At 40.2% G+C, this 25,873-nt stretch overlaps 1 protein-coding gene across 1 annotated transcript in view; it reads left to right on the top strand.

The window, feature by feature from the left end:
* Positions 1–342: 342 nt before the first annotated feature.
* WWTR1 (WW domain containing transcription regulator 1) overlaps positions 343–25,873 on the top strand; it is a 207,147-nt gene continuing 181,616 nt past the window's right edge. The window contains exons 1-4 of the mRNA XM_019024199.4: positions 343–410; positions 1,093–1,179; positions 1,671–1,806; positions 8,323–8,447. Coding sequence (XP_018879744.1) covers positions 8,413–8,447 — 35 coding nt within the window. The 5' untranslated portion in view covers positions 343–410; positions 1,093–1,179; positions 1,671–1,806; positions 8,323–8,412. The remainder of the gene's footprint in view (positions 411–1,092; positions 1,180–1,670; positions 1,807–8,322; positions 8,448–25,873) is intronic.

The raw sequence follows: 25,873 nt of genomic DNA, 5'->3' as shown, positions 1-25,873 counted from the left end.
CTTTGTACTCTTCTATACATTAAAAAAGTTTATTTATTATTTATGTAATACAAATAAATAAGATACAAATGTGTTTACATATAATGTGTCAGCATATCCCAACTGAGCCGAAAAGTTTATGCCACATTAGGAATTAAATGGTAGAGAAAAATAGCATTTTAAAAATATTACCCCACAGTGGTTTACATGTAAAGTTCCTTCAAAATTTTCCTTCTGAAATTTTCCTGTTTTTTTAAAGACTAAATATATCTTTCTTGCTGAGCTATAAGCTATAAAACAATTTTAGTATTCTCCCAGGCCTCCACCATTACTAACAATATTAATTCCTTGCATATAGCATTAGACCAGGGTTTTCATCCCTGGCTTGCACACCCAGAGCCTGGCCTGCACACCTAGAGCCTGGACCCAAAGTAAGTAAACCTGAATTGGGCTCACCTGAGCCTGTCTCTTTTCTCAGCTTTAAAAGCTTCACAGGTGATTGTGATGTAGAGCCAGAGCTGAGGTTCAGTATTAGAAGAACTGGGGAGAATGTTGCAGGGAACAGTGCTAGAGTACTCAACCAACCTTCTATGCTAGTTGATGGGTCCATCCCAGAGATTTTCCATGAATGAGCAAGTAGCAGAACAAAACCTAAATTGAACCCTGTCAAGGAATCATGAACACCTTTGTAGTTTAAAATATACTTGTTAAAGGATGTTTTAAATTAATTGTCCACTTCATTCCAATTTGTCTTTTGACTCCCTTAGTACTTTTCTTCCTTGCATTTCATGTAAATCCAATGCTGTGTGAGTAAAGAGAAGAGAGGAGAAAGAAGAAAATGTGCTGAAGCAGGTATTTTTAGAGTGGGTTTTCAGAATATTTTGGAGTTAGCATTAATTCATTTCAAAGGAGCAGAAAAATATTCAGAGGTAGCATGAGATTAGTATGGAAAATGTTGGCAGGACCTCTGATTCTGTTGCTGACTCTCCAGGATTTGGAACTGGCATGTTTCCTTCATGTGGAATTGGAATTAATTGGACAGTTAATTCAAAATGCCTTCATGAAAAGAACAAAACAAATAAAATTGCCCTTCATGTCTGGTTGCCTCAACAGAACAACAAAAAAGTGATGGAACTGGATGCTCTCCCAGTCTTACATTTCTATGTAAATGTGAAAGAGAAACATGGCTACAAGGACCAGGTATGGCCTAGGAAAAGGGAGAATCTACCTTTTAGAAGGGGTTCTTAACATAGGGTCTTTGGAAGGTTTCAAGGTGTCCATGAACCTCCTGAAATCACATATAAAATGGTGTGTGCACCTTTTTTTCTAGGGTTGTGGTCCATGGCTTTCATCAGATTCTCAAACCATTGGAAAGGATTAAAAACTGCCTTTTTTTTTTTTTTTTTAAAGGAGTCTGGGGGGTAGGGTGGACGGTATAAAAATTATTCAAGTTAGGAATATTAAAAAGAGAGCCTGTTAATTTAGTCAAATATTAGGGGGGATCACATTGATTCTTGGAGCTGGAGAGAAGGCAGAAAATCACATCATTTGAAGCCACGCATTGTCAGGAAAGAGATGGGCAAGAAATTACAGGCTGAAATTCAGGTGAAGGAGCAGGTAGTTGGTAATTGTTGAAGCTGTGTGATGAGTGCACAGGGATTCATTATATCATTCTCTTTACTTTTGTTTAGGTTTGAAATTTTTCACTATAAAAAGTTTTTGAAAATAAGGAGCCCCAGAGAGAATTCCTAGAAGATGGCAGAGGAGGAAAAAGAGGAACCTATCTTCCCACCTAGATAATAATTTTACCAGTAGAATCTGTCTAATGTAAGTATTTTGGAACTGTGGAGTCTGTTGAAGGCTTATAACTTCCAGGGCTTGAGCAATAATTGTGGTTAATTTTCATCAATTTCAGCTGTAATCACAGTAGCAGCTAACCACCCTTCAGCCACATGTCAGGCAGCTGTGCACATGCTCCTGGAGCAACCTGTACACAGCCTGTGGGAGCTAGGGTAGCTGAAAAGGACCCTGTCCTCCAAATATTTAGGATCTATGCTCTCATTGCTGATTGCTGCTTCTCATCACAGAGGTGCAAAGAAGCAGCAGGTTTTGTTGTTGCACCTTACCCCATTGTTGCGAGTCCCTCCATCTCTGGATGAAATGACTCTCAGGGAATATAAAGGGCAAACACCTTTTTCCCTTCCTACATTTTTTCCCCCTTTTAGGAACTAGATATTGAAGACTAGAGCATTAAAAATGAACCACATGTATGTGATTGGAGTTAGAAAATCATCATGTATACCCAGGGAAAGGCAAAGGCTCAAAAAATATATGAAAGGATCTTAACTTTATACTTCTGGCTGATCCACACCACAAAGACAGCCTACAACAACAACAACAACAACAAAAACAGAAAACCAGCAAACCGGCTGGGTGAGGTGGCTCACACCTGTAATCCCAGCACTTTGGGAGGCTGAGGCAGGCAGATCACCTGAGGTCAGGAGTTTAAGACCAGCCTGACCAACACGGAGAAACCCTGTCTCTACTAAAAATACAAAATTAGTCAGGTGTGGTGGCACGTGCCTGTAATCCCAGCTACCTGGGAGGCTGAGGCAGGAGAATCACTTGAACCTGGGAGGCAGAGGTTGTGGTGAGCCGAGATCGTGCCATTGAACTCCAGCCTGGGCAACAAGAGCAAAACTCTGTCTCAAAAAAAAAAAAAAAAAAAAAAGAAAAGAAAACCAGCAAACCAAAAAAAGGACACTGATTTTCAGAGTTACCACATTATTAGATTCAAATATCCAATTTCCAACAAAAAATTCACAAGGCATGCAAAGAAACGGAAATGTATGGCTTGGTTAAAGGGGGGGAAAAAAACTCACAAGAAATTGTCCCTGAAAGAGACCTAAAAATGGATGTAATAGACAAGGACTTTCAAACAACTGTCTTAAAGATGCTAAAAGAACTAAAGGAGGATGTGGTGAAAGTCAATAAAACAATATGTGAAGAAAATGGAAATATCAATAAAGAAATAGAAAACCTAAAAAGAAAGCAAAAATAAATTCTGGAGCTGAAGATTACAGTAGTCGAAGTGAAAATTTTAAGAAATTCAAAGGCAAATTGGAGCAAGCAGAAGAATCAGCAAACTTGAAAGGACAATGAAAATTATCAAGTCTGAGGAATAGAAAAAAGATTGGAGGAACGTGAACAGAGCCTAAGGGACCTGTAGGGTACCATCAAGCAGATCAACATATGCCTTGAGGGAATTCCAGAAGGTGAACAGAGAGAGAAAGGGGAAGAGAGAATATTTGAAGAAATGATGATCAAAAACTCCCTAAGTATTTGGAAAATTCACAAATTTCTGGAAATTAACCAACACACTCTTAAATAACAAATTAATAAAAGAAATCATAATGGAAATTACAATGTACCTAGAGACAAATGAAAATGAACACACATGATACCCAAACTTATGGAACACAGGGAAAGTAATGCTAAGGGGAATATTTATAATAAATTCAAAATTTACATTAAATAGCTTACATTAAAAAACAATAAATGTCTTAAATCAACAACCTAAACTTAAAACTTAAGAAACTAGAAAAAGTAAAAGAAACTAAACCCAAAGCTAGTAGGAGGAAGAAAATAATAAAGATTAGAGCAGAGATAAATGAAATAGAGAATAGAAGAATAATAGAGGAAAATAATAGAAGAATAATAGAGAAATCCGAAGATGGTTCTTCCAAAAGATCAACAAAATTGACAAGCCTTTAGCTAAATGGACTAAAGAAAAAGAAGACTCAAATTATTAAAATCAGAAATTAAAGTGGGGACATTATTACCAAATCTACAGAAATAAAAAGGATTTTAAGAGAGCAATTGTACTTCAACAAATTGGATAACCTAGATGAAATAGACAAATTTCTAAAAACACACAACCTATCAAGACTAAGCCACAAAGAAATAGAAAATCTGAATAAACCTGTAGCTAACAAGAAAGTTGAATCTCTTATAAAAGACAGCGATTTAAAATATCCCATGAAATAAAAGCCCTGCACAGTGGCATGCAACTGTAGTCTCACCTACTTAGGAAGCTGCAGTGACAGGATCATTTGAGCCCAGGAGTTCAAGACCAGCCTGGGCAACATAAGAAACCCCATCTCTTAAAAGAAAAGAAAAGCCCTGGATCTGATGGTTTTACCAGTGAATTATACCAAACATTTAAAGAACTAACACCAATCCTTCTCAAACTTTTCCAAAAAAAAATGAAGAGAAGAGATTACACCCTAACCCAGTCTATTAGGCCAGCATTACCCTGATACCAAAGCCAGACAAAGACTCTAGAAGAAAAGAAAACTAATAGACCAATATCCCTTATGAACACTGATGCAAAAATATTCTGAACAAAATATGAGTAAACTGAGTGCAACAGCATATTTAAAAGATTATACGCTATGGCTAAGTGAGGTTTATTCCTGGAATGCAAGGATGATTCAATCTATGAAAACTGATCAATGTAATACACCACATTAACAGAATGAAGGGAGAAAGCCACATGATCATCCCAAGTGGTGCAGAAAAAGCATCTGACAAAATTCAACATCCTTTCATGGTAAAAATGCTCAGTAAACTCTGAATAGAAGGAAACTAACTCAACATAACAAAAGCTGTCTGTGAATAACCCACAGCAAACATCATACTTAATGGTGAAAGACTGAAAGCTTTTTCTCTAAGATCAGAAACAAGAAAAAAATTTGCACTTTCACCGTATAGCATTGGAAATGCTAGATACAGCAATGAGACAAGAAAAAGAAATGAAAGGCATCTAAAATGGAAAAAAAGAAGTAAAATATCCCTGTTTGCAGATGACATGATCTCATATGTAGAAAACCCTGAAGATTTCACACACAAAAAAGTTACAATTAATAAATTCAGCAAAATAGCAGGATACAAAGTCAACACACAAAAATCAGTTGCATTTATATACACAAACGATAAACAATCTGAAAAAAATTAAGAAAACAATTCCATTTATAATAGCATCAAAAATAATAAAGTACCTAGGAATTAAATTTACCAAGGATGTAAAAAATCTATGTACTGTAAAGTACAAAATATATCTGAGAGAAATTAAAGAAGACATAAATAAATGGAGAGCTATTTCATGTTCATGGATTGGAAGACTTAATATTGTTAAGATTTCAACACTACCCAAAGTGATCTACAGATTTAGTGCGGTTCCTATCAAACAAGGAGGTTTTTTTTTTTTGCAAAAATAGGAAAACAAATCTTAATATTCATATGAAATTTCAAGGAACTCTAAATAGTCAAAATAATCCTAAAAGAGAAGAACAAAGCTGGAGGACTCACACTTACTGATTTAAAAATTTATAATAGGTAATAGTAATTAAGACAGTGTGGTAGTGGCATAAAGACCACACATAAAGACCAATGAATACAATAGAGAATCCAGAAATAAATCTTCAAATATATGGTCAAATGATTTTTGGCAAGGGAACCATGATTATTCAATAAGAAAAGGACAGTCTTTTCAACAAATGGTGCTGAGAAAACTAGATATTTACATGCAAAATAATGAACTTTTACCTTTACCTAATACCATATGCACAATTTAGCTCAAAGTAGATCCATGGCCTAAATGTAAGCCCTAAAACTATAAAACTCTTAGAAGAAAACATAAGGCAAAAACTTCACAACATGGGATTAGGCAGTGATTTTGTGTGATGACACCAAAGGCACAGGCAACAAAAGAAAAAAATAGACAAATTGGACTTCATGAAAATTTAAAAATTTTATATCAAAAGACACTATCAACGGAATAGAAAGCCTACAGAATTTGAGAATATATTTACACGTCATATATCTGATAAGGGATTAGTATCCAGAATATATGGAGAACTCCTAAAACTCAACAACAAAAATACAAACAGCTCAATTCAAAAACAGGTGAAGGACTTGAATAGATATTTGATACTTCTCCAAGAAGATATACAAATGGCCAATCAGCACATGCAAAGATACTCAGCCTTACTAATCATTATGGAAATGCAAGTCAAAACTATAGTGAGAGCCACCTGGACACCCTTAGGATGGCTACTATCAAAGCAATAGAAAATAAAATGTGTTTGCAGGGTATGTGGAGAAAATAGAATCTTTGTGCCTGTTTGGGGGATATAGAATGGTATAACCACTGTGGAAAGCAGTATGGTGGTTTCTCAAAAAATTAAAAATAGACTTACCATATGATCCAGCAATGCCATACCCAGAAGAATTAAAAGTAAAGTATCAAAGATATTTGTATGCTCGTGTTCATACAGCATTATTTACAATAGCTAAAACATTGAAGCAACCCAAGAGGCCATTGACAGATGAATGAAAAAGCAAAATGTGATATATACTTACAATAGAATATTGTTCAGCCTTAAGGCTGGGCACAGTGGCCACGCCTGTAATCCCAGCACTTTGGGAAGCTGAGGCAGGTGGATCACCTGAGGTCAGGAGTTCAAGATCAGCCTGACCAACATGGTGAAACCCTGTCTCTACTAAAAATTAAAAAATTAGCTGGGCTTGGTTGCTGATGCCTGTAGTCCTAGCTACTCAGGAGGCTGAGGCCCAAGAATCACTTGAACTCGGGAGGCAGAGGTTGCAGTGAGCCCCGAGATCATGCCACTGCACCCCAGCCTGGGCAACAGAGTGAGACTCGGTCTCAAAAAAGAAAAAAAAAAAAAGAATATTATTCAGCCTTAAAAAGGAAGAAAATTCAGGCCAGGCATGGTGCCTCACATCTGTAATCCCAGCCCTATGGGAGGCCAAGGCAGGCAGATCACTTGAGGTCAGGAGTTCAAGACCAGCCTGGCCAACATAGTGAAACCCCATCTCTACCAAAAATACAAAAATTAGCCAGGCGTGGTGACAAGCACCTGTAATCCCAGCTCCTCAGGAGGCTGAGGCAGGAGAACCGCTTGAACCTGGGAGGCAGATGTTGCGCTGAACCGAGATCATACTGCTGCACTCCAGCCTGGGCAACAGAATGAGACCCTGCCACAAGAAAAAAAAAATGAAGAAGAAGAAGAAAGAAAATTCTGATGCATGCTACATGGATGAACCTTGAGGACATTAGGCTAAGTAAAATAAGCCAGTCACAAAACAACAAATACTATATGATCCCACTTTTATGAAGTACTTAAAGTAGTCAAAATCATAGAGACAGAAAGTAGAATGATGGTTGCCAGGGGTAGCAGGAAGGGAGCAATGAGTTGTTGTTTAACAGGCATAGAGTTTCAATTTTGCATGCTGAAAAGAGATCTGGAGATGGATGCTGGTGATGTTTGCACAACCATATGAATATACTGAATGCCACTCAGCTGTGCACTTAAAAATGATTAAGATAGTAAATTTTGTTACATATATTTTACCATAATAAACTTGGGGTAAAAAATTAAAATGAAAAGAACCAAAGTGAGATAGCAGAGGACCCTGTGAGCTGTTGAGCCTGTGTGAACAGAGACTAGTGGCCCTCATGGCATCATGTGGCTGAATGAGTGGTTGGTAACGATCTCCTGCTTTCTACTATCTGTTTCCTTTTCTTCCTCAGTTTTTTTCTTAATCTGCTTCCTTGAGAAAACAATCCTGCTTCTTTGAGATACAAAATTCCAAGTTTGATGTGGTGATTATGGGGAAAAAAACAACGTAAGGTCACAATGAGAAGATGGGACACTATGGAAGGCCCTTTAATTTTCTAATAGTCACACAGACTTTAAAAAATAGTCTCTGGGGTCTGGTAACTTGGTAATGTCATTGAGTTATTATAAAAGAGTAAGCAATTTTATAATATATTTGTTTAGGCATATAATTTTGTATAATTTCCCTTGTTCACTTATTTTTCAGTATAAATCGGCCTTGATGATATGATCATTTCTATTTTTTTCTAAAATTAGAATAATAATAATACCTGTTTTATTAATGGTGATATAAAATCTAGGAGAAAAACATGAATGAATACTCACAAGTATTTACTACTTGTGAGTAGTAGAAAACATGTGAATACTAACAAGCTACCATAGTCTTGTTCCTGAATTTCCACAAGAGAGACCTTCCAAATGTGTGAATTTTTATGTCTATATCTTAAGCCAAGAATATCCTTCTTCACTATACCCACCCTACACCTAATCAGGAAATTTTCAAAGTCTTTCAACATATTTCATATTCACAAATTGCTTATGTTGGATCATCACCCTTGTCCTTCACTTCTTGGGCACCAGAGGGCATACATCTTAAATCTCACTTTCTCAAAGACACAAATCCTTTTTCCCGCCACTGCAGGATTTTCTCCTCTGGATTTGCTCTGGCACCTCGAAGAAGCTTAGGGGAACAGTTCAGCTTTGCTCTTCCTGATAATTAGTGGCTTTCCTGATGGTGTGGTTCAACACACCCACCAGAGACGGAAGGTAATGATTACTCAGGAGACCTGCTTCCTTTATCAATCTGCACAATCAAAAGAATTGTCCTTGAAAATAGTCTTTGTAAACCATTAGTTCATAATCTTTTTTGTTTGTTTGTTTTTTGCTAACTTTTCATTGTTTTTAGGCTGAAGATAGCCTAAAATTGTATTCATTACTTTAGCCTTCGAAGCTTATAAAGTGAGATAATAGAAGTGAAACTGCTTTCGAAGGGGAAAGAAGCACCATATAATTGCAAAGTAGAATTACTTTTAGGAGAAATGTTAACCAGACAAGGCCAGTCTGTCACCCACTGGGGAGTCGCACAATCTCAGCTCGCTGCAGCCTCAACCTCCCCAGCTCAAGCAATCCTCCCACGTCAGCCCCCCAGGTAGCTGGGACTACAGGCATGTGCCACCTAAGTTTTTTATTTTTTATAGAGACAGGGTTCACCCTATGTTGCCCAGTCTGGTCTCGAACTCTGGGCTCAAGTAACCCGCCCACCTCAGCTTCCCAAAGTACAAGGATTAGAGGTATGAGCCACTATGTTTGGCCCATAATTTTTTATTCTTGTGACTGTATGCCCACATTTTTTTTCTTATGATTTCTCTGTAGATCTTTCTTTATAAAAATTTTTATTTTCTAAACTTATTAATTATTCTGGACATATCCTAAACTACACATTTAGAGCCACCCAAATAGCCATCCATCCACTTATGAAATAATATGAGTATTAAGAAATCTAGAAATTAAATTTAAAAAATAAAATATGACTTTTTGTTTGTTTACTATTAAAAAACAGGTCTCAACAATCAATAAGTAAATGATTCTAAGAGAAAATGTCAAAATATAATTTTTTTTCCCTAATACCGGATAAGAATATTTTTATTTTCCTTTGGGCCATCCCTCAATCACAGTATATTCAGAGTAGTTTTCAAATTTTGTAGGATTGTTTTTATCTTTCTGTGGCTTTGACAAGTATCAAGTATGGGTAGATTTAGTTGAAAAGGTAAGTAGGCCACAGAGCATCAGAACAATTTCTTTATTTTATTTTATTATTTTTTTTTTTGAGATGGAGTCTCCCTTTGTCACCCAGGCTGTAGTGCAGTGGTGTGATCTCGGCTCACTGCAACCTCTGCCTTCCAGGTTCCAGCAATTCTCCTGCCTCAGCCTTCCGAGTAGCTGGGATTACAGCTGTGTACCACCATGCCTGGCTAATTTTTGAATTTTTAGTAGAGACAGGGTTTTACCATGTTGGCCAGGCTGGTCACAAACTCCTGCCCTCAAGTGATCCACCCATCTCGGCCTCCCAAAGTGCTGGGATTACAGGCATGAGCCACCACGCCAGGCACAGAACAATTTCTGAATTCAAAACAAATAGCCCTGAATAGTACATTCTCTATTCACTGAATAGAGAATTCATGTTCAATGTTTCGTCAATGTTTTCATTGTAGGCAAACCTGAGACCAATTTTCTTAGGAAGACAATGCCATAAATGTTGATGAGGCTCCCTAGTTAACCCCCACCCTAAACCAAACCAAACAAGACTTTTTATCCAGTTAAATATGTTGTAGTCCCCTCTGAGATCCCCACCACTCTTTGCTATTCATATTTTTACTATTTTGGTGATTAGCATAAGTAATAGAAAGAGAAATTAATATCTGCAGAGCACTTTATCCACATGTACTAAGTTGTACTTGTCTCCCAACTCTATGTGAGGTATATGTATGAAGTACTGTTGTTCTGGGATCTTTGGGATTGGGATGTCGCTTTTCTGGCCGGAAATCTCTTTGGCTGGTGGTGCCTTTGCCCAAGTTTTCTCAGGCTCTCTGGGCTTGTTCTGCCCACTCGGCCTGGCAGGCTGTGCTCAGCTCATGCTACTGGCCCTTGATCACATGCCTCTGAGCGAGACTGAGTCAGGTGTGGAGTGGCAAGGGATGTGTAAGCGAGCGTGGGATCTGGCCACTGCACACGAACACACCGGCTACTGCCAGGGGGCAGGCAGTTCCGAGTGCTAGCACGGGTGCCAGCGCTCTGTGAGGCTATGCTGGACCAGGCACACTGCAAGCAACTTCCCCAGCTGGCACCGGAAAATGCAGTGACGCCCAGAAGCTTGACGCCCAGAAGCTTGGAGATGCCTGCAACTGCAGGCCCCCAAAGAGGGAGTCACAGCCTTGGCTTGGGGAGCTCCCAGGTCTGGGCTTCCTGAAGGGCCGCAGGTGTTCTCTCCTCTTCACCCACAACATGGTGAGCAAGGGGCATGTTTCAGCCCTGTTTGTGTCACAGCTCTTTTAGCCTTGCCATTTGGTGGGTCCCGAGTTCTTGTTCTGCCTTCAAGAAGAATGGGGTACACAGACAAGTGGAGGGTGAGCAAGGCGAAGGGGAGCTTTATTGAGAAACAGAATAGCTCAGAGGAGACCTGCAGTGGGCAGCTCCTTTCCATAGCCAGGGTGTCCCGACGAGTTTTCAGCTGTCAGCAGAGAGGGTAGCTCCTCTCTGCAGCTAGTCCTCCCACCATCTCCTCGGCTCCTCTCTGCAGCTGGTCATCACCTTGTCTCCCTGTCCTCTCTCCATCCTCTCTTCCGAGTCTGACTGACTCTGGGGGTTTTTAATGGGCCTCAGAGGGTAGGAAGTGTGTGCTGATTGATCCGTGGGTGGCCGTGGATGGGCCCAGGGAAAAGCACCACACGTTCTCACTCTGGTCCGTGGGACTGGCAGCCCGGCCCCCAGGCTTCAGGCCCCCCTTGGCTTGAAGGTAGGAGTTTCCTGGGGACCCACCCCATTCTGCCCAGGAGTCTATCTGCTTCCTGCTGCTGTTCATGGTGCGCAGGTTGTTCTTGCCAAGGGGCACCTGCAGGCCAGCGCCAGGCTGTCCTCAGCACCCCCTGGTCTCCCTCCCATGTTCATTAGTTCCCAAAGTCCAGAGAGGGCAGAGATGACAGGGGCCGGGTGTCTCAGTGGTGCCCTGAGCCTGCGCACACCCAGCCAGGCTGCAACAGCGCCCGGGCTTGGCCCCATCCTTGCTCTGAGATCCGAGGGGGCGCTGGGAGCGGGGAGAGGCTAGACACTGGGAGCAGACACCTCTGAGCCTACCAGGCCAAGGGTGGCCTTCCTGGGCCCCTGGGAGTTCAGAGATGCCTGGTTCTGCAGTCGCTCCTCGGCGTCTGCAGCTGCGTCCAGGAGGGCGGGGCTCCTCCCTGCTCCCAGCCCCTAAGAGCACAGGGAGGCAGGGGTCCATGTCCACAGCGGTGTCTTGGGTGGCTGCAGCTGCACCCGAAAGGTCCAGGCTGCTGCCTGCTCCCGGCTCCTGCTGGCTTCATGAAGGTGACACCGCCCCAGGCCAAGCTCCGCCTTGGGTCCCCTCTCTGCCCACCCCTTCATGTCCGACCGCACTGCTCTTCTGCCAGTAGGCAACTCGGCCTGGCCCCATCACGGCGGCTGCCAGAGCGGTGGGATCTGGGGGGCTCCCGGGGCAGGCTCCAGAGACTGTCACCTCCTCCCCACAGCCTCCCCGCAGTGGCGGCCAGCAAAAGCAGCGACGTGGGGCCAGGGTCCAGAGCAGCAGAGGCTCTGGGCCTGGGATCAAGTCCCACCCAACTGCACGAGGGTTGGGCAACAAAGTCGAAGTCCGCTGCCTCAGGGATGCGGGCCACAGGGGTCACACCGCTGCCACTGTCACTCCCACAGCCGCTCCCTCCATTACTGCCCATGCCCCTCTGCTGCTATCACTGTGATCCTTATAACTGCCTCAGAGAAGTTAAATAAACAGATTTAAAAATTCAAGACGCAGGACGGGCGCTGTGGCTCATGCCTGTAATTCCAGTACTTTGGGAGGTGGAGGCGGGTGGAGCACCTGAGGTCAGGAGTTCGAGACCAGCCTGGCCAACATGGCGAAACTCTGTCTCTACTAAAAATACAAAAATTAGTCGGGCGTGGTGGCGGGTACCTGTAATCCTAGCTACTTGGGAGGCTGAGGCAGGAGAATCGCTTGAACCCAGGAGGCAGAGGTTGCAGTGAGCCGAGACTGTGCCACTGCACTCCAGCCTGGGCAACAGAGCGAGACTCCGTCTCAAAAAAATAAAAAATAAAAATAATAAATAAATTAATAAAATAAAAATTCAAGATGTACATTATTATGGAAGAGAATTCATGGTTTTATTTTTTTCAGAATTGGCATAGACAATCCTGAATTTCTAATGGTTTATGTGTGAAAATGTTTTTTTAAAGTCAAATATTTTAACTTAAATATATTTTTAAATGAATACTGAGTGCATGGAAAAATATATTCTGGACTTCAGTTCCTCAAACCCCACCTTCACCTGCAAATCATATGTTTTAGACCCTTTTCTTTTCTGAGTATTACCTTTTCTCTCCACCTACATTCCCTGCTAACCAGGATAGTCACTCTCATATGCAGCAGATGTGAAACCAAATGTTTGGGAGACAGTGTGGGTGGAGAGAAAAAGTGTAGCCTTGAGCATCAGACACATCCTTACCTTACTTAATTTACAGCATGCCCTTGAGCAAATGTTGTAACTGACTGAGTCTCAGTTTCCACTTTTGCAAATGTCATAATAATAATATCTATATCTTGCAGTTATTTTGAGGATTAAATGAGATATCATTTATATTGTCCTGAAGTGTAATTGGTTCCAAAATACTTTCCACCTTTCTTAGTAGTAAAATGAGTAATATTTAGCAATAAATTACTTTGCACTTCAGTTGTGGTTTAGAGTAGTGTGAAAGCTTGGATTGTTACTATTCCATAGGAATTAGCTCCTGGTTTTGGCCTGAGACTGACTAATGTCTAATCCTCAAAATTCCTATTCATAAGGTTCAATAATAAGCAGATGGGTTACACAACCCTAATTTTGCAGGTCACACTTACTTTTCCTCTTGATATAAGTTTTTGTCAGCAACTAAAAACATCCAGGTTAGTGAAAAAGTGTGATCAATATATAACAACACAGGAATTGTCTAAGAAGAATTCAGGAACAAGAGAATGTTGGGTAAATCGTAGGCTAATCATGAGAGAGCCACAGCTATAGAAAAAATCTGGTTTAGAGAAACGATAATTTTTTGTGTTTTCTCTTACCCCTTCCCTCCCTTTAGTTCCCAATAATTTTATTTTATTGCAAAGATACTTAAAATAAAATTTTATTTTATAGCAAGGATAGGGTCTTGCTTTGTTGCCCAGGCTGGAGTACAGTGGCTATTCACAGGTGTGGTCATAGTGTACTACAGCCTTGAACTCCTGACCTCAATCCTCCCACCTCAGCCTCAAAAGTAGGTTGGACTACAGATACACATTACCAATTTTAAATTTTAAAATGTAAAATTACAATTTTGCCTTTCTTCACTTTTCTTTCTTTCCATTACTTAAACTTAATTTGACATTTATACAATCAAGAGTCCTTACTACATGTCAGAAACTTGTAGAATACAATAATAAGTGAAACAGCCAGTCTTTGATTTCAAGAAGTTAACATTGGTTGGGAAGGCAGATAACTAGAGGTAAGTAACAATAAATAAAAAAGATGATTTCAGAGAATGCTAAATATTAAGGAAAATAAAGTAAATATGACAGAGAGTAACCAGGGAGCATCTTTAGATTGGGTGGTCAGAGAAGGCTTTCTAAAGAGAGCTTGAGCTAAGACCTGGCTGATAGGTCTGAGCCATTTGAAAATGTGGCAGGAAAATCTGATGCACAGAAGCCAAGAGAAGAAAATGTTTTAAGAAAGAGAGATTGGGCAGTTGAATCTGCTGATAAAATAGGTGAGATGAAAACCAGAAGTGATTATTAAAGTTGGCCTTTGGTGACCTGGGCAAAAGCAGGGACAGTGGTGTGATCTGGATGCAAGTTCAGCTGCTGAGACTAAGGGAAGAAGTCTGCCAAATGGAGAAACTAGTGATCAGGTTGTATATGCCCAGAAGCTGGCTAGATTGTTCTTTATAAAATAAAGTAAGCTCTAGTACCCCTAGTACCTCACAAAACAAATGCATCTACTTGGTTTGTATCACTTCTGACAAGTTGTGTTCATAATAATAGTATAATTATTTATTATTTTACTACTGATTTCATATACTTTTGACTATTATATCAAGATCCTGAATTTTCCTTTTTTAATTCAACTTCATAATTTTTTAAAATTTTACTTTTGTAGAGACAAGATCTCGCTGTGGTGAGCAGGCTGGTCCTGAACTTCTGGGCTCAAGCCACCTTGGCCCCCCAACCTGCTGGGATTACAGGCACAAGCAACCACATCCAGCCTCCTTTTTTTTTTTTTTTTAGCAAGTGTGTGAGACCCTACGCTTCTGTCTCCTCTTCACCCCTTCCCATCTTCTTTCCTAACTGTGCCCATAAATGAATATATAATCAATTTGGGTGGAGTTTATCACTGAAAGCTTCCTAAACTGGGGAGTAAATCAGTTTGGCACAGTGGTTATGAGAGCAGATTTTGGCTGTGACCTGGCTTTATATGCTGGCTCTACTCTTTACTACATATGTGAACTTGGACAAGTTACTTAACTTCCTTATGCTTCAATTTCTTCCTTTGTTAAAAGGGGATAACGTGCCAGGTGCAGTGGCTCATGCCTGTAATCCCAGCACGTTGGGAGGCTGAGGTGGGTGGATCACTTGAGGTCAGGAGTTCCAGACCAGCCTGACCAACAGGTGAAACCCCGTCTCTACTAAAATTTCAAAAATTAGCCAGGCCTGGTGGCATGCGCCTGTAATCCTAGCTACTCAGGAGGCTGAGGCAGGAGAATCACTTGAACCTGGGAGGCGGAGGTTGTAGTGTGCCAAGATCACGCCACTGCATTCAAGCCTGGGCGACAGAGCAAGACTCAATCTCAAAAAAAAAAAAGGGGGGGGAGGCAGGGATAATGATAATGTTTTATAAGTGTTTTGTAGGTATCAATTTATCTAATTTCACAATAATCCTATAAGTAGTATAATTAAACTTATTTTACACATGAGAAAACCAAAGAACAGATGTTATCTGCCTTAGATCACAAAACTGGTAAATAGCAAACCAGAATTTGATCCTAGGCAGTGTGGTTCACAACCTAGAGCCCTTAACTGCAATGATCTCTCCCTGCCTGTCCTAAAGGGTCATGCTCTGTACTGTATAGGCCTGAAAGCCCTTCTCCAAGTCTTGTTGGACCTGGGTGAACACCTGACCCAAAATGATACAATGCTTATATAGCCCAGCTAGAAAGATGACCTGAACTGGTCAGATTTTTTCACTCTGAGGAATTTGTTCTGAAAACATGGGAATAAGTTGCCACATGATGGTGTGAACTACAACTGAGAGGTCCAGTACAGTTGGGGCCTTGATGGCCACTGGGAGTCTTATGTGAAGAGAATCAGCAGAGGGAAGAAGAGAAAAAAAATAGGGCAGATGCACCATGACAAAACTAATTGGAAGGGCTTGTGACCTCTGAGGGAGCAGCCAGCCTCATTCCGTTCCTAAACTTTCTCAGGTCTGGTCTCCCGAAGGCCCAACTGTCCTTGGTTCTTTTCTTTTCTTTTCTTTTCTTTTCTTTTCTTTTCTTTTCTTTTCTTTTCTTTTCTTTTCTTTTCTTTTCTTTTTCTTTTCTTTTCTTTTCTTTTTTGAGATAGAGTTTCGCTCTTGTTGCCCAGGCTGGAGTGCAATGGCGTGATCTTAGCTCACTGCAACCTCCGCCTGCCAGGTTCAAGCAGTTCTCCCACCTCAGCCTCTCGAGTAGCTGGGATTACAGGCATGTTCCACCACACCCGGCTAATTTTGTATTTTTAGTAGAGACAGGGTTTCACCAAGTTGATCAGGCTGGTCTCAAACTCCTAACCTTAGGTGATCCACCCACCTCAGCCTCCCAAAATGCTGGGATTACGGGCGTGAGCCACCGCTCCTGGCCAAGTCCTTAGTTCTTTGAGTGAGTCCACTGTGTATCCTTCCAAAAAAACAACAAACAAAAAATGCAGCTGTTATAATCATAGCAAAGAAAAATCCTTTACTTAACCTAGCATGAATGCTTCTCTGTTCCTTGTAAAATAATAACAGCAACCACAAAACAACCTTATTTAAAAATGGGCAAATAATTTGAACATACATTTCTCTAAAGAAGACATACAAATAGCCAACAAAGTATATAAAAAGATACCCAAAATTACTAATCAACAGGGAGATATTAATACAAATCAAAACCACAATGAGTTAACACATCACACCAATTAGGATGGTTATTGTTTAAAAAAAAAAAAGGCCAGACATGATGGCCCACACCTGTAATCCCAGCACTTTGGGAAGTAGAGGCAGGCAGACTGCTTGAGCCCAGGAATTTGAGGCCAGCCTGGGCAACATGGCAAAGCCCCCTCTCTACAAAAAATACAAAAATTATCCAGGCATGGTGGCACGTGCTCATAGTCCCAGTACTCAGGGGGCTGGGGTGGGAGGATCGCATGAGCCCAGGAGGCAGAGTTTGCAGTGGGTGGCAGAGCAAGACCCTGTCTCAAGAAAAATAAAATATAAATATAAATATAAATAAAACCAAATAAAAAGATAAGTATTGGTGAGGTTGTGAAGAAACTGGAACACTAGTATGATGTTGGTGAGAATGTAAAATGGTACTACAGCTATGGAAAACAGTATGGAGACTCTTCAACAAATTAAAAATAGAACTACAGTATAATACAGAAATCCTTCTTCTGGGTGTATTTCCAAAAGAATTGAAATCAGGATCTCATAAAGATATCTGCACCCTCATGTTCACTGAAGCACTATTCACAATAGTCAAGATATGAAATCAACCTAAGTGTCCATCAACAGACAAATGGATAAACAAAATATAGCATATGCTAGAATATTATTCTGCCTTAAAAAGGAAAAAAGTTCTGACACACACTATAATATGGATGAACCTTGAGGACATTTTAAGTGAAGTAAGTCAGTCACAAAAAGACAAATACTGTATGTTCCCACTTATATGAGATACCTAGAGTGGTCAAATTCATAGAAAGAGAAAGTAGAATGGTGGCTGCCAGAAGCAGGGCAGCAGTGGGGGTTGAGGGGAGATGGGGAGTTGTTTAACGGGCATAGAGTTTCAGTTTTGCAAGATGAAAAGAGATCTGAAGATTGGTTGTACAACAATGTGAATGTACTTAGTACTACTGAACTGTACACTTCAAAATGGTTAAGATAATAAATGTTATATTAGGTATATTTTACCACAATTAAAAAACCAACAAGCAAACAAAACCAACCAACCAACAAAACAAACAAAAACCAACAAGAAAAAAAATGTTGTCAGTCATATTGAGACCATAGTGAGTCTGCGCTATTGAGAGAAATAGAGAGTTTGGGGAAAAATGCCTGTTGAGTGAGGAAGACATGAACTCAGTCACTTACATGTCCAGGTATGGTGTTCTATAGTGCACCAAGTAGAAATGTCCAGTCATGAGCTGGGGTACAGGCCTGAGGCTAGGAAGACAAAGCAGTAGCCCTTTACTGCAGGATTGATTAGACGAGAGAGGGCACTGGTTAGGACAAAGGAATCAGGCAGAGGACCATTACCATAATTCTAGTTTAGGAGAACAGTATTGGTATGACCATTTCCTCAGAAAGGGGAAGCTGGAGCCTGAGCAGGCGGTAGAGACTATTGCAAGTTCAGTAAGAGACACATATGTTTGGGGACACGCAAACATATTCAACTGGCAGTCAGTTTGCCTCCCGAAATGGTGATTGGAGCTGAGAACCTACATTGCCTCTAGTGCAGCATTTCCTTAGGTAGGCTCTGAGTCCTCTGAGAAATGATTCCCTCTGATATTCACAGCACACATGAATATATCAGAGGCCCTCAGAGTGTTCTGGTAAAGGGAATTGCTTAATTTTGTTAAACCTAGGTTTTCCTAAACTCATCTGACTGCCCTGCCTTTTTTTTCATAAAACATCTATTAATTTAATGAGGACTACACTTTGGGGAATTATTCTCCGGTTCATGAAGATATTTCTTAGTTGACAAAGGGAAGCAAAGGAGAAACTGGTTAGATAGTTGATAAATCTGTGAATATTCAATGTGTCCCTGTTAAGTCACCAAAACAGACTGAGGAAGCTTCCAAAAACCCAGGCCTGGCCTGGAAACTGAGGACACTAACCCCTCTGCATGGGGAACGGTGGTGAAGTTTGCTGGGGGCTTTGATCAAAGACAGCTTGCTGTCTTGGCTTTCTCCCTACACTGCATGTGCTAGTGAAGCCTGGCCAATCCCTCCCCTAGTTCTTTTTTATCCTCTACATTGGCTCCTTGTCCTTGCTTTTCCATTTGCATAACTAATGCACACAACACAGAGTTCCCGCAATTTTAAAGACAGCTGGCCAGCACATCTTGGATGCTGATGTCAGGAAACATCTGGAAGAGGGCTAAAGTTACTGTAGGCCCATCTGAGAACAATGGAAACACATTAATATGGAAAATTCAGTATTGGGGTTGGGGGGTGGCTTGTGTAAATAAAAATGGCTGTCAGACCAACTTATAAAAGTCTTGCGCAAAACCTTATTGTAGTTTTGGCACTAATACCACGGAGCAATTGAGTGGTAGGCCAGCTAAAACTGAAATATTGCTGCTTTGTTTTGTATGTGTATCGAGACCTTTCTTTTCTTAAAAGGTTTCCTAGAAGTCCTGCCAGCTCAGCAAGATATTCTATTCTAAAAAGTTCATAAAATAGTGTTTTACTTTATAATAATATTAAGATGATCTCCCTTCTTTCTCCTTGTTCCCTCTTGCTCAAAATATAAGGATATAAAATAGAGTTCTGATACACCTTTTTCTGCTATCTCTAAGAAGTCAGTGTTGGCCGGGCATGGTGGCCAACCTCCTGTAATCTCAGCACTTTGGGAGGCTGAGGCGGGTGGATCACCTGAGGTCAGGAGTTCGGGACCAGCCTGATCAACATGGAGAAACCCTGTCTCTACTAAAAATACAAAATTAGCCGGGCGTGGTGGTGCATGCCTATAATCCCAGCTACTCGGGAGGCTGAGGCAGGAGAATCTCTTGAACCCAGGAGACGGAGGTTGTGGTGAGCCGAGATCACGCCATTGCACTCCAGCCTGGGCAACAGGAGTGAAATTCTGTCTCAAAAAATAAAAGAAGTCAGTGTTAGTAGAAATATTAAGGTTTACAAATATTTAAATGTGAACATTATAGAATGTGCACAAAAAATTTACATGTGAACATTCTTTTTCTTTTTTATTTTTTCTTTTGAGACAGAGTCTCTCTCTGTCACCCAGGCTTGACTGCAGTGGTATATGGTGTGATCTCAGCTCACTGCAGCCTCCACCTCCCAGGCACAAGCAATCCTCCTGCCTCAGCCCCCTATCCTGAGTAGCTGGGACTACAGGCACATGCCACCACACCTGGCTAATTTTTGTATTTTTTGTAGAGACGGAGTTTCAAATATTGCCCAGGCTGGTCTCAAACTCCTGGACTCAAGCAATCCACCCACCTTGGCCTCCCACAGTGCTGGGATTACAGAAATGAGCTACCGCACTGCAACATTATTTTTCAGGGCTGTGTGGCATAGTAGTTAAATAAACAGATTTTGGAGTTTGAATTCTAACTCCTCCTCTTACCCAACTATATGAAACTTTGAGAAAATTACTTAATTAGCATAACTTCATTTTGAAAATTATGATAACTATTTTTGCCAGTTGGAATTGTCATGAGGAGTGCACAAGCTAATATATGTTTGCAGTGCTTAATGATTAGTTGTCCAGGTTAGCTGTTCTTACTGTGGTTTTGTTGATATATAAGGATTAAGAAGAAATCCTGCTATAATCTATTTTGCAATCCAACTCCAAAACACTGAGCATTTGCTTTCAATTTCCTGTCCAACAGATATATGTTTCGGAATTAGGGTTTCTCCCCCTAAGTGTTATTTTAAAGTTCTACCTACTGTTTCACTTTATTGTGTAGAAACTGAAAATGGCATCTTGTCTCTTGTACAACTACAAGTTCATGATTACTATCTCATATTGTCTTCTGACATTTGAATTCTTGGTCTTGATACCTGCTTTTTCCCTCTGAAAGCTTGTTGGATTTTCTCCTATTTCTAAGGGTCTGACATTTCACAGTGGTCTATTTTCATCCATTGTCTAGGTATTTTGGGGGCGCTATCAATCTGGCAGCTCACATCCTTTAGTTTTTGAAATCTTAAATTATTGATTTATTATGAGCTCCTCCCCATCAATTTTTCTGTTCTCTTTCTTTCTGGAACTCCTGTTTATTGAAATAGTGTACCTTGTAGACTGATCCTCTGATTGTTTTTTCTTTTCTATTGTCCTTTTCTTTGTCTTTTAGCTTTATTTTCCTAGTTTCTCAACTTTATCATATAAACTGTCTAAGTTTTAAAATTCCGTTATTATATTTCAAATTTCTAAGAGTTATTTTTTGTTCTTTTTATTTCATCCTATTCTTATAACATCTTTTTACTTCTCTGAAGATATTATTAGCTTTTTTAAAAGCTTTTATTTCCCTGCATATTCTCAAGACTTTGTTTCCTCTCGTTTTTGTTTTGTTTTGTTTTTCGTTGTTTGTTTTTTTTTTTGTTTTTTTTTTTAACTTTTGTGTGTTCTGTCTCTCTCTTCTTTGGTAGAGGCTTTTTTCAGATGTCTGATAATTCTGGCCCTTCACTTGTATTTTAGAGCTAATGGGCACCTCTGTGCCATGGATGAAGCTTGTTACCTTTTGTCTTTAGAACGATCAGTCTGGGCCATTTCTATGGGAGGGGGATGTCCTTGTCTTTAGGTCTTTTTTCTTGGTCTGAGCAAGTTTTCTAGAAGATAAATGTCTCCTCTCCTTCCTAGAACGGTTCCTTATGCTGGCTGCCTCTATTCTGGAGGTTGAATTTGGACTGAGAATAGTGCTTCGTTATATAAGCCTTTTTTCAAATCTGTCTGCTTTCAGCATAATATTCCCACTCTTTATCGTGCCTAGTGTCCTAGCTCTGGCTTAGAGACCCTCTGTTATATCTTCTGCAGCAGTCACTAAACTGCATTTGGGAGGGAGGCTTTTGGGGTAGCCTACCCTGGGAAATGGCTTGCTTCTTGGTTTCCCCTGTGCTGATTTAGAATTTAGCCTTCTTAATTTGTTACGTGATATACAAAGTATCCTATTTTTTAGCTCTTAAAATTTTGTTGCTGTCATTATTTTCTCCCCCTTTTAATTTGTTAAAATCCTTTTATTTTTAATTTAATAGAGGTTTGGGGGTAAACACATTTGTTCAATCAACCATCTTTAATCAGCATTTTTAAAAAGATATTCTTGGCCAGGCACAGTGGCTCATGCCTGTGATCTCAGCACTTTGGGAGGCTGAGGTGGGAGGATTGCTTGAGCTCTGAAGTTCAAGGCTGCAATGAGCCATGATCAAGCCACTGCACTCCAGCCTTGGTGACAGAAGGAAAGCCCATCTCAGAGGTTTATCAGTCCATTCTTGTGTTGCTATAAAGGAATACTCAAGCTTGGTGATTTATAAGGTAAAGAGGTTTATTTTGGCTCATGGTTCCACAGGCTGGATAAGAAGCATGCGCCAGCATCTGCTTCTGATGGGGACTCAGGAAGCTTCCAATCATGGCAGAAGGTGAAGGGGAGCTGATGTGTCACATGGCAAAGAGGGAGCAAAAGAGACAGTGAGGAATTGCTAGGCTTGTTTTAAACAACCAGATCTCTTGTGAACTCATAGAGTGAGAACTCACTCATTATGTCGAGGACAGCACCAACCCTCTTATGAAGGATCCACCCCCATGACGCAAACACCTCCCAAGAGGCCCACCTCCAATACTGGAGGTCACATTTCAACATGAGATTTGGAGGGCATAAACATCCAAACCAAAATGAGGGTGGGGAGGAGATATTCTTCATGTAATACTTTTTTTCCGAAAAATTAGATTTTCTGTGCCAGAATCCCAAATCTAAGAACTCTAAGATAAAGTAATGTGCCTGAGAATAGCTTTGTAAACGTGTTCATTTAATTTCTAACTGGGTTTTAATATTTTGGCCGTCATAACTGTTGTGTGGTAAATATTTCTGTTTGTTGGCAAAACCCTTTTGGGTTGTTCATCACCTTTTATGTCGTTATAGATGTAAACAACATGTGTGCTCCAGATGGACTCTGAAATCCAGGCTCCCACTTTATGACACACTCCTCTACAACACCAGAGACTCCCAAACACAAGGCCTTATATTGACTCATTTCAGCTCACATCCTGGCGACTCTCAAGAGAGAAACCTCAGAGTGACTAAAATCTCCATAATGAGAAGACATGTACATTCAGTATCTATTTTGGTAGGAGACTTTATATTCAGCCTTCTTTCTGTAGAGTAAGACGTGGAGATTTGGACTTAGGGTGGGCTGTATGTGGGGTGGAGAGTAACAAGATAAGCAAGGAATTAACTCCATAGCAAATGTTAACACTTTCTACATCTTTAACCCCAATTTTATGTGCCAAAGAAAGAATCCCCACAACTGATACCTTCCTGGCAGATCTGACTTCAGGAAAGGCAACTCAGGCAGATATTCGAGTAGGCCTAGACTGTGTGGGCCTGTGGCCAGTCTCACAACAAAACAGAATCAACAGCCTTGCAGTCTCAGAAATGCAGTGGTCATTCTGGTAAGCAATAGTCAAAACTAAAATTTCTTAAACTGATTTTTTGCCTCTATGGTCAAAGGAGAACTGATCCTACTTGTTATTTCATAGATGGAAAAAATCCATTTGCCAATCAGGATGTGTCTGATACTCCTTTTTTTTTTTGGTTTCAAGAGTAGAGTCAAGAAAAGCTGCTTTTTGAAAGTCAAAGAATCACAGTAGTTGTTATTTCTTAGTGCTTACTATTTGCTACATGCTTCACGTACGTGGTCTCATTTAATCTTCCCAAACAATTTTGCCGTAATATTATTACAACCATGTTGAATCTGAAAAAAACAATAATAATGATAAGGCTTAGAGAGGTTGAGTAACTTACCTAAGGTTACCAAATTAGTAAAGACTGAACTGGGATTTAAAAGCAAGATTTGTAGAATTTTTCTCCAAAACCCAGAATCTCTGCATTGAGCCAGCCTGCCATTCTGAGACAGACAACGTTCATAACACTTGCATATTGTTTGTACAGTGTTCATTTTTTAATGTAGGGCACATTTCATACATACCAAGAGGAATTGTATGCTTATTCTTGCTAGTATATGGCAAACGTGTCCATTCTATAATACAAATATGACTGATGACTGCTGTCATCAGCCCAGCAAATCACCTTTCATCACAGGTACACAGATGACAAATACAGAGTACGGAAGGAGTCAGCTGAAGGTGTTGCTTGCCTGGGCTGTCTTTTTTTTTATTGTTGTTACATCTGCCACTTCATTTATTTTATTTGCAGGAGGAGTTGAAACCAATTTTAAGGGAGATTTTCATTTTCCCCCTAAACATGAATCATTCAAGTAAAACCAACTTAACTATAGAAATGTAGCAAAGTAAGGGGAAAGCAGCACAACAACCCAAGAGGCAAAGGCTGGGGGGAAGGGGTGGGTGCAGTCTGCATATAACATATGCACAAATGCCTTATGATTCACCTGCTCAGGACCGCCTCCCCAGAAGGCAAGCACAAGGGCCCATTTTAAGAGGATGTTTCCCCCCAAACATCTGAGAATGCTTCAACTTAAACAGCTTACGGTTAAAAAGACAAAAAAGAAAGCAAAACTAACCAAAGAAACTCCAAAAAACCCCATGAACCACCCAGCCATAACTGCCTTCCTTAATCGATCATAGGAGTTTCATTTTATAAAAAGATAAATAAAAAACATTGAAAAAATATTTTATCATGTTATATTTGTAAAGATAATAGAATTCATACGTTTCTTAGAAAACAGACCAGACACTGCCCTCCAGTTTCCACCCCATTGCTGGGAGGATCAGCAGGACTAGAAAGTTTGGGATACTGGAGCTGCTGGTGGAGAATGGGAAGTCCAGCCCAGAAGAAATTAGGAAATAGGGCTCAGGGGCAGGTGAGGTGTGGTTAGGAGCAACTCCACGTGATACATGGCTGCGCAGAAAAGGGGAACACAGGTGATCGGAAAGGCCTTAAACTCCTCCTTGACATACAAAACCGATTTTCACAAAGATCCAGGCCGTTTGGTCCCAAACTAAGGTGAACACTTCAAAGTTTATTCACATGCTTTACTTTCTCTTTTAAGAATCATAGTTTCCCAAATTAAATTAGATTTAAATTCTAATGTTACTACATATGCCTAAAAAAAGAAAAGAAAAATAAAAGAAAGGCTTTTAAAATCAGGACAGGGGAGAAGAGATTGAAAATCATCAAATTAGTCCTCTTAGCTCCAAATGAAATGAAATTAAGAACAAAAACTCTTGTAAATTTGCTTGAGTTCATTGTAGATTCTGGATATTAGCCCTTTGTCAGATGAGTAGGTTGCGAAAATTTTCTCCCATTTTGTAGGTTGCCTGTTCACTCTGATGGTAGTTTCTTTTGCTGTGCAGAAGCTCTTTAGTTTAATTAGATCCCATTTGTCAATTTTGGCTTTTGTTGCCATTGCTTTTGTTGTTTTAGACATGAAGTCCTTGCCCATGCCTATGTCCTGAATGGTAATGCCTAGGTTTTCTTCTAGGATTTTTATGGTTTTAGGTCTAACGTTTAAGTCTTTAATCCATCTTGAACTGATTTTTGTATAAGGTGTAAGGAAGGGATCCAGTTTCAGCTTTCTACATATGGCTAGCCAGTTTTCCCAGCACCATTTATTAAATAGGGAATCCTTTCCCCATTGCTTCTTTTTCTCAGGTTTGTCAAAGATCAGATAGTTGTAGATATGCGGCGTTATTTCTGAGGGCTCTGTTCTGTTCCATTGATCTATATCTCTGTTTTGGTACCAGTACCATGCTGTTTTGGTTACTGTAGCCTTGTAGTATAGTTTGAAGCCAGGTAGTGTGATGCCTCCAGCTTTGTTCTTTTGGCTTAGGATTGACTTGGCGATGCGGGCTCTTGTTTGGTTCCATATGAACTTTAAAGTAGTTTAAATTTATAAGAAAAAAACAAACAACCCCATCAAAAAGTGGGCAAAGGACATGAACAGACACTTCTCAAAAGAAGACATTTATGCAGCCAAAAAACACATGAAAAAATGCTCATCATCACTGGCCATCAGAGAAAATGCAAATCAAAACCACAATGAGATACCATCTCACACCAGTTAGAATGGCAATCATTAAAAAGTCAGGAAACAACAGGTGCTGGAGAGGATGTGGAGAAATAGGAACACTTTTACACTGTTGGTGGGACTGTAAACTAGTTCAACCATTGTGGAAGTCAGTGTGGCGATTCCTCAGGGATCTAGAACTAGAAATACCATTTGACCCAGCCATCCCATTACTGGGTATATACCCAAAGGACTATAA

Source organism: Gorilla gorilla, chromosome 2 (assembly GCF_029281585.2).
Source record: "Gorilla gorilla gorilla isolate KB3781 chromosome 2, NHGRI_mGorGor1-v2.1_pri, whole genome shotgun sequence".
Taxonomy (NCBI): domain Eukaryota; kingdom Metazoa; phylum Chordata; class Mammalia; order Primates; family Hominidae; genus Gorilla; species Gorilla gorilla.
Note: the sequence above shows the minus strand (reverse complement) of the source record. Positions and strands in the feature narration are given on the sequence as shown.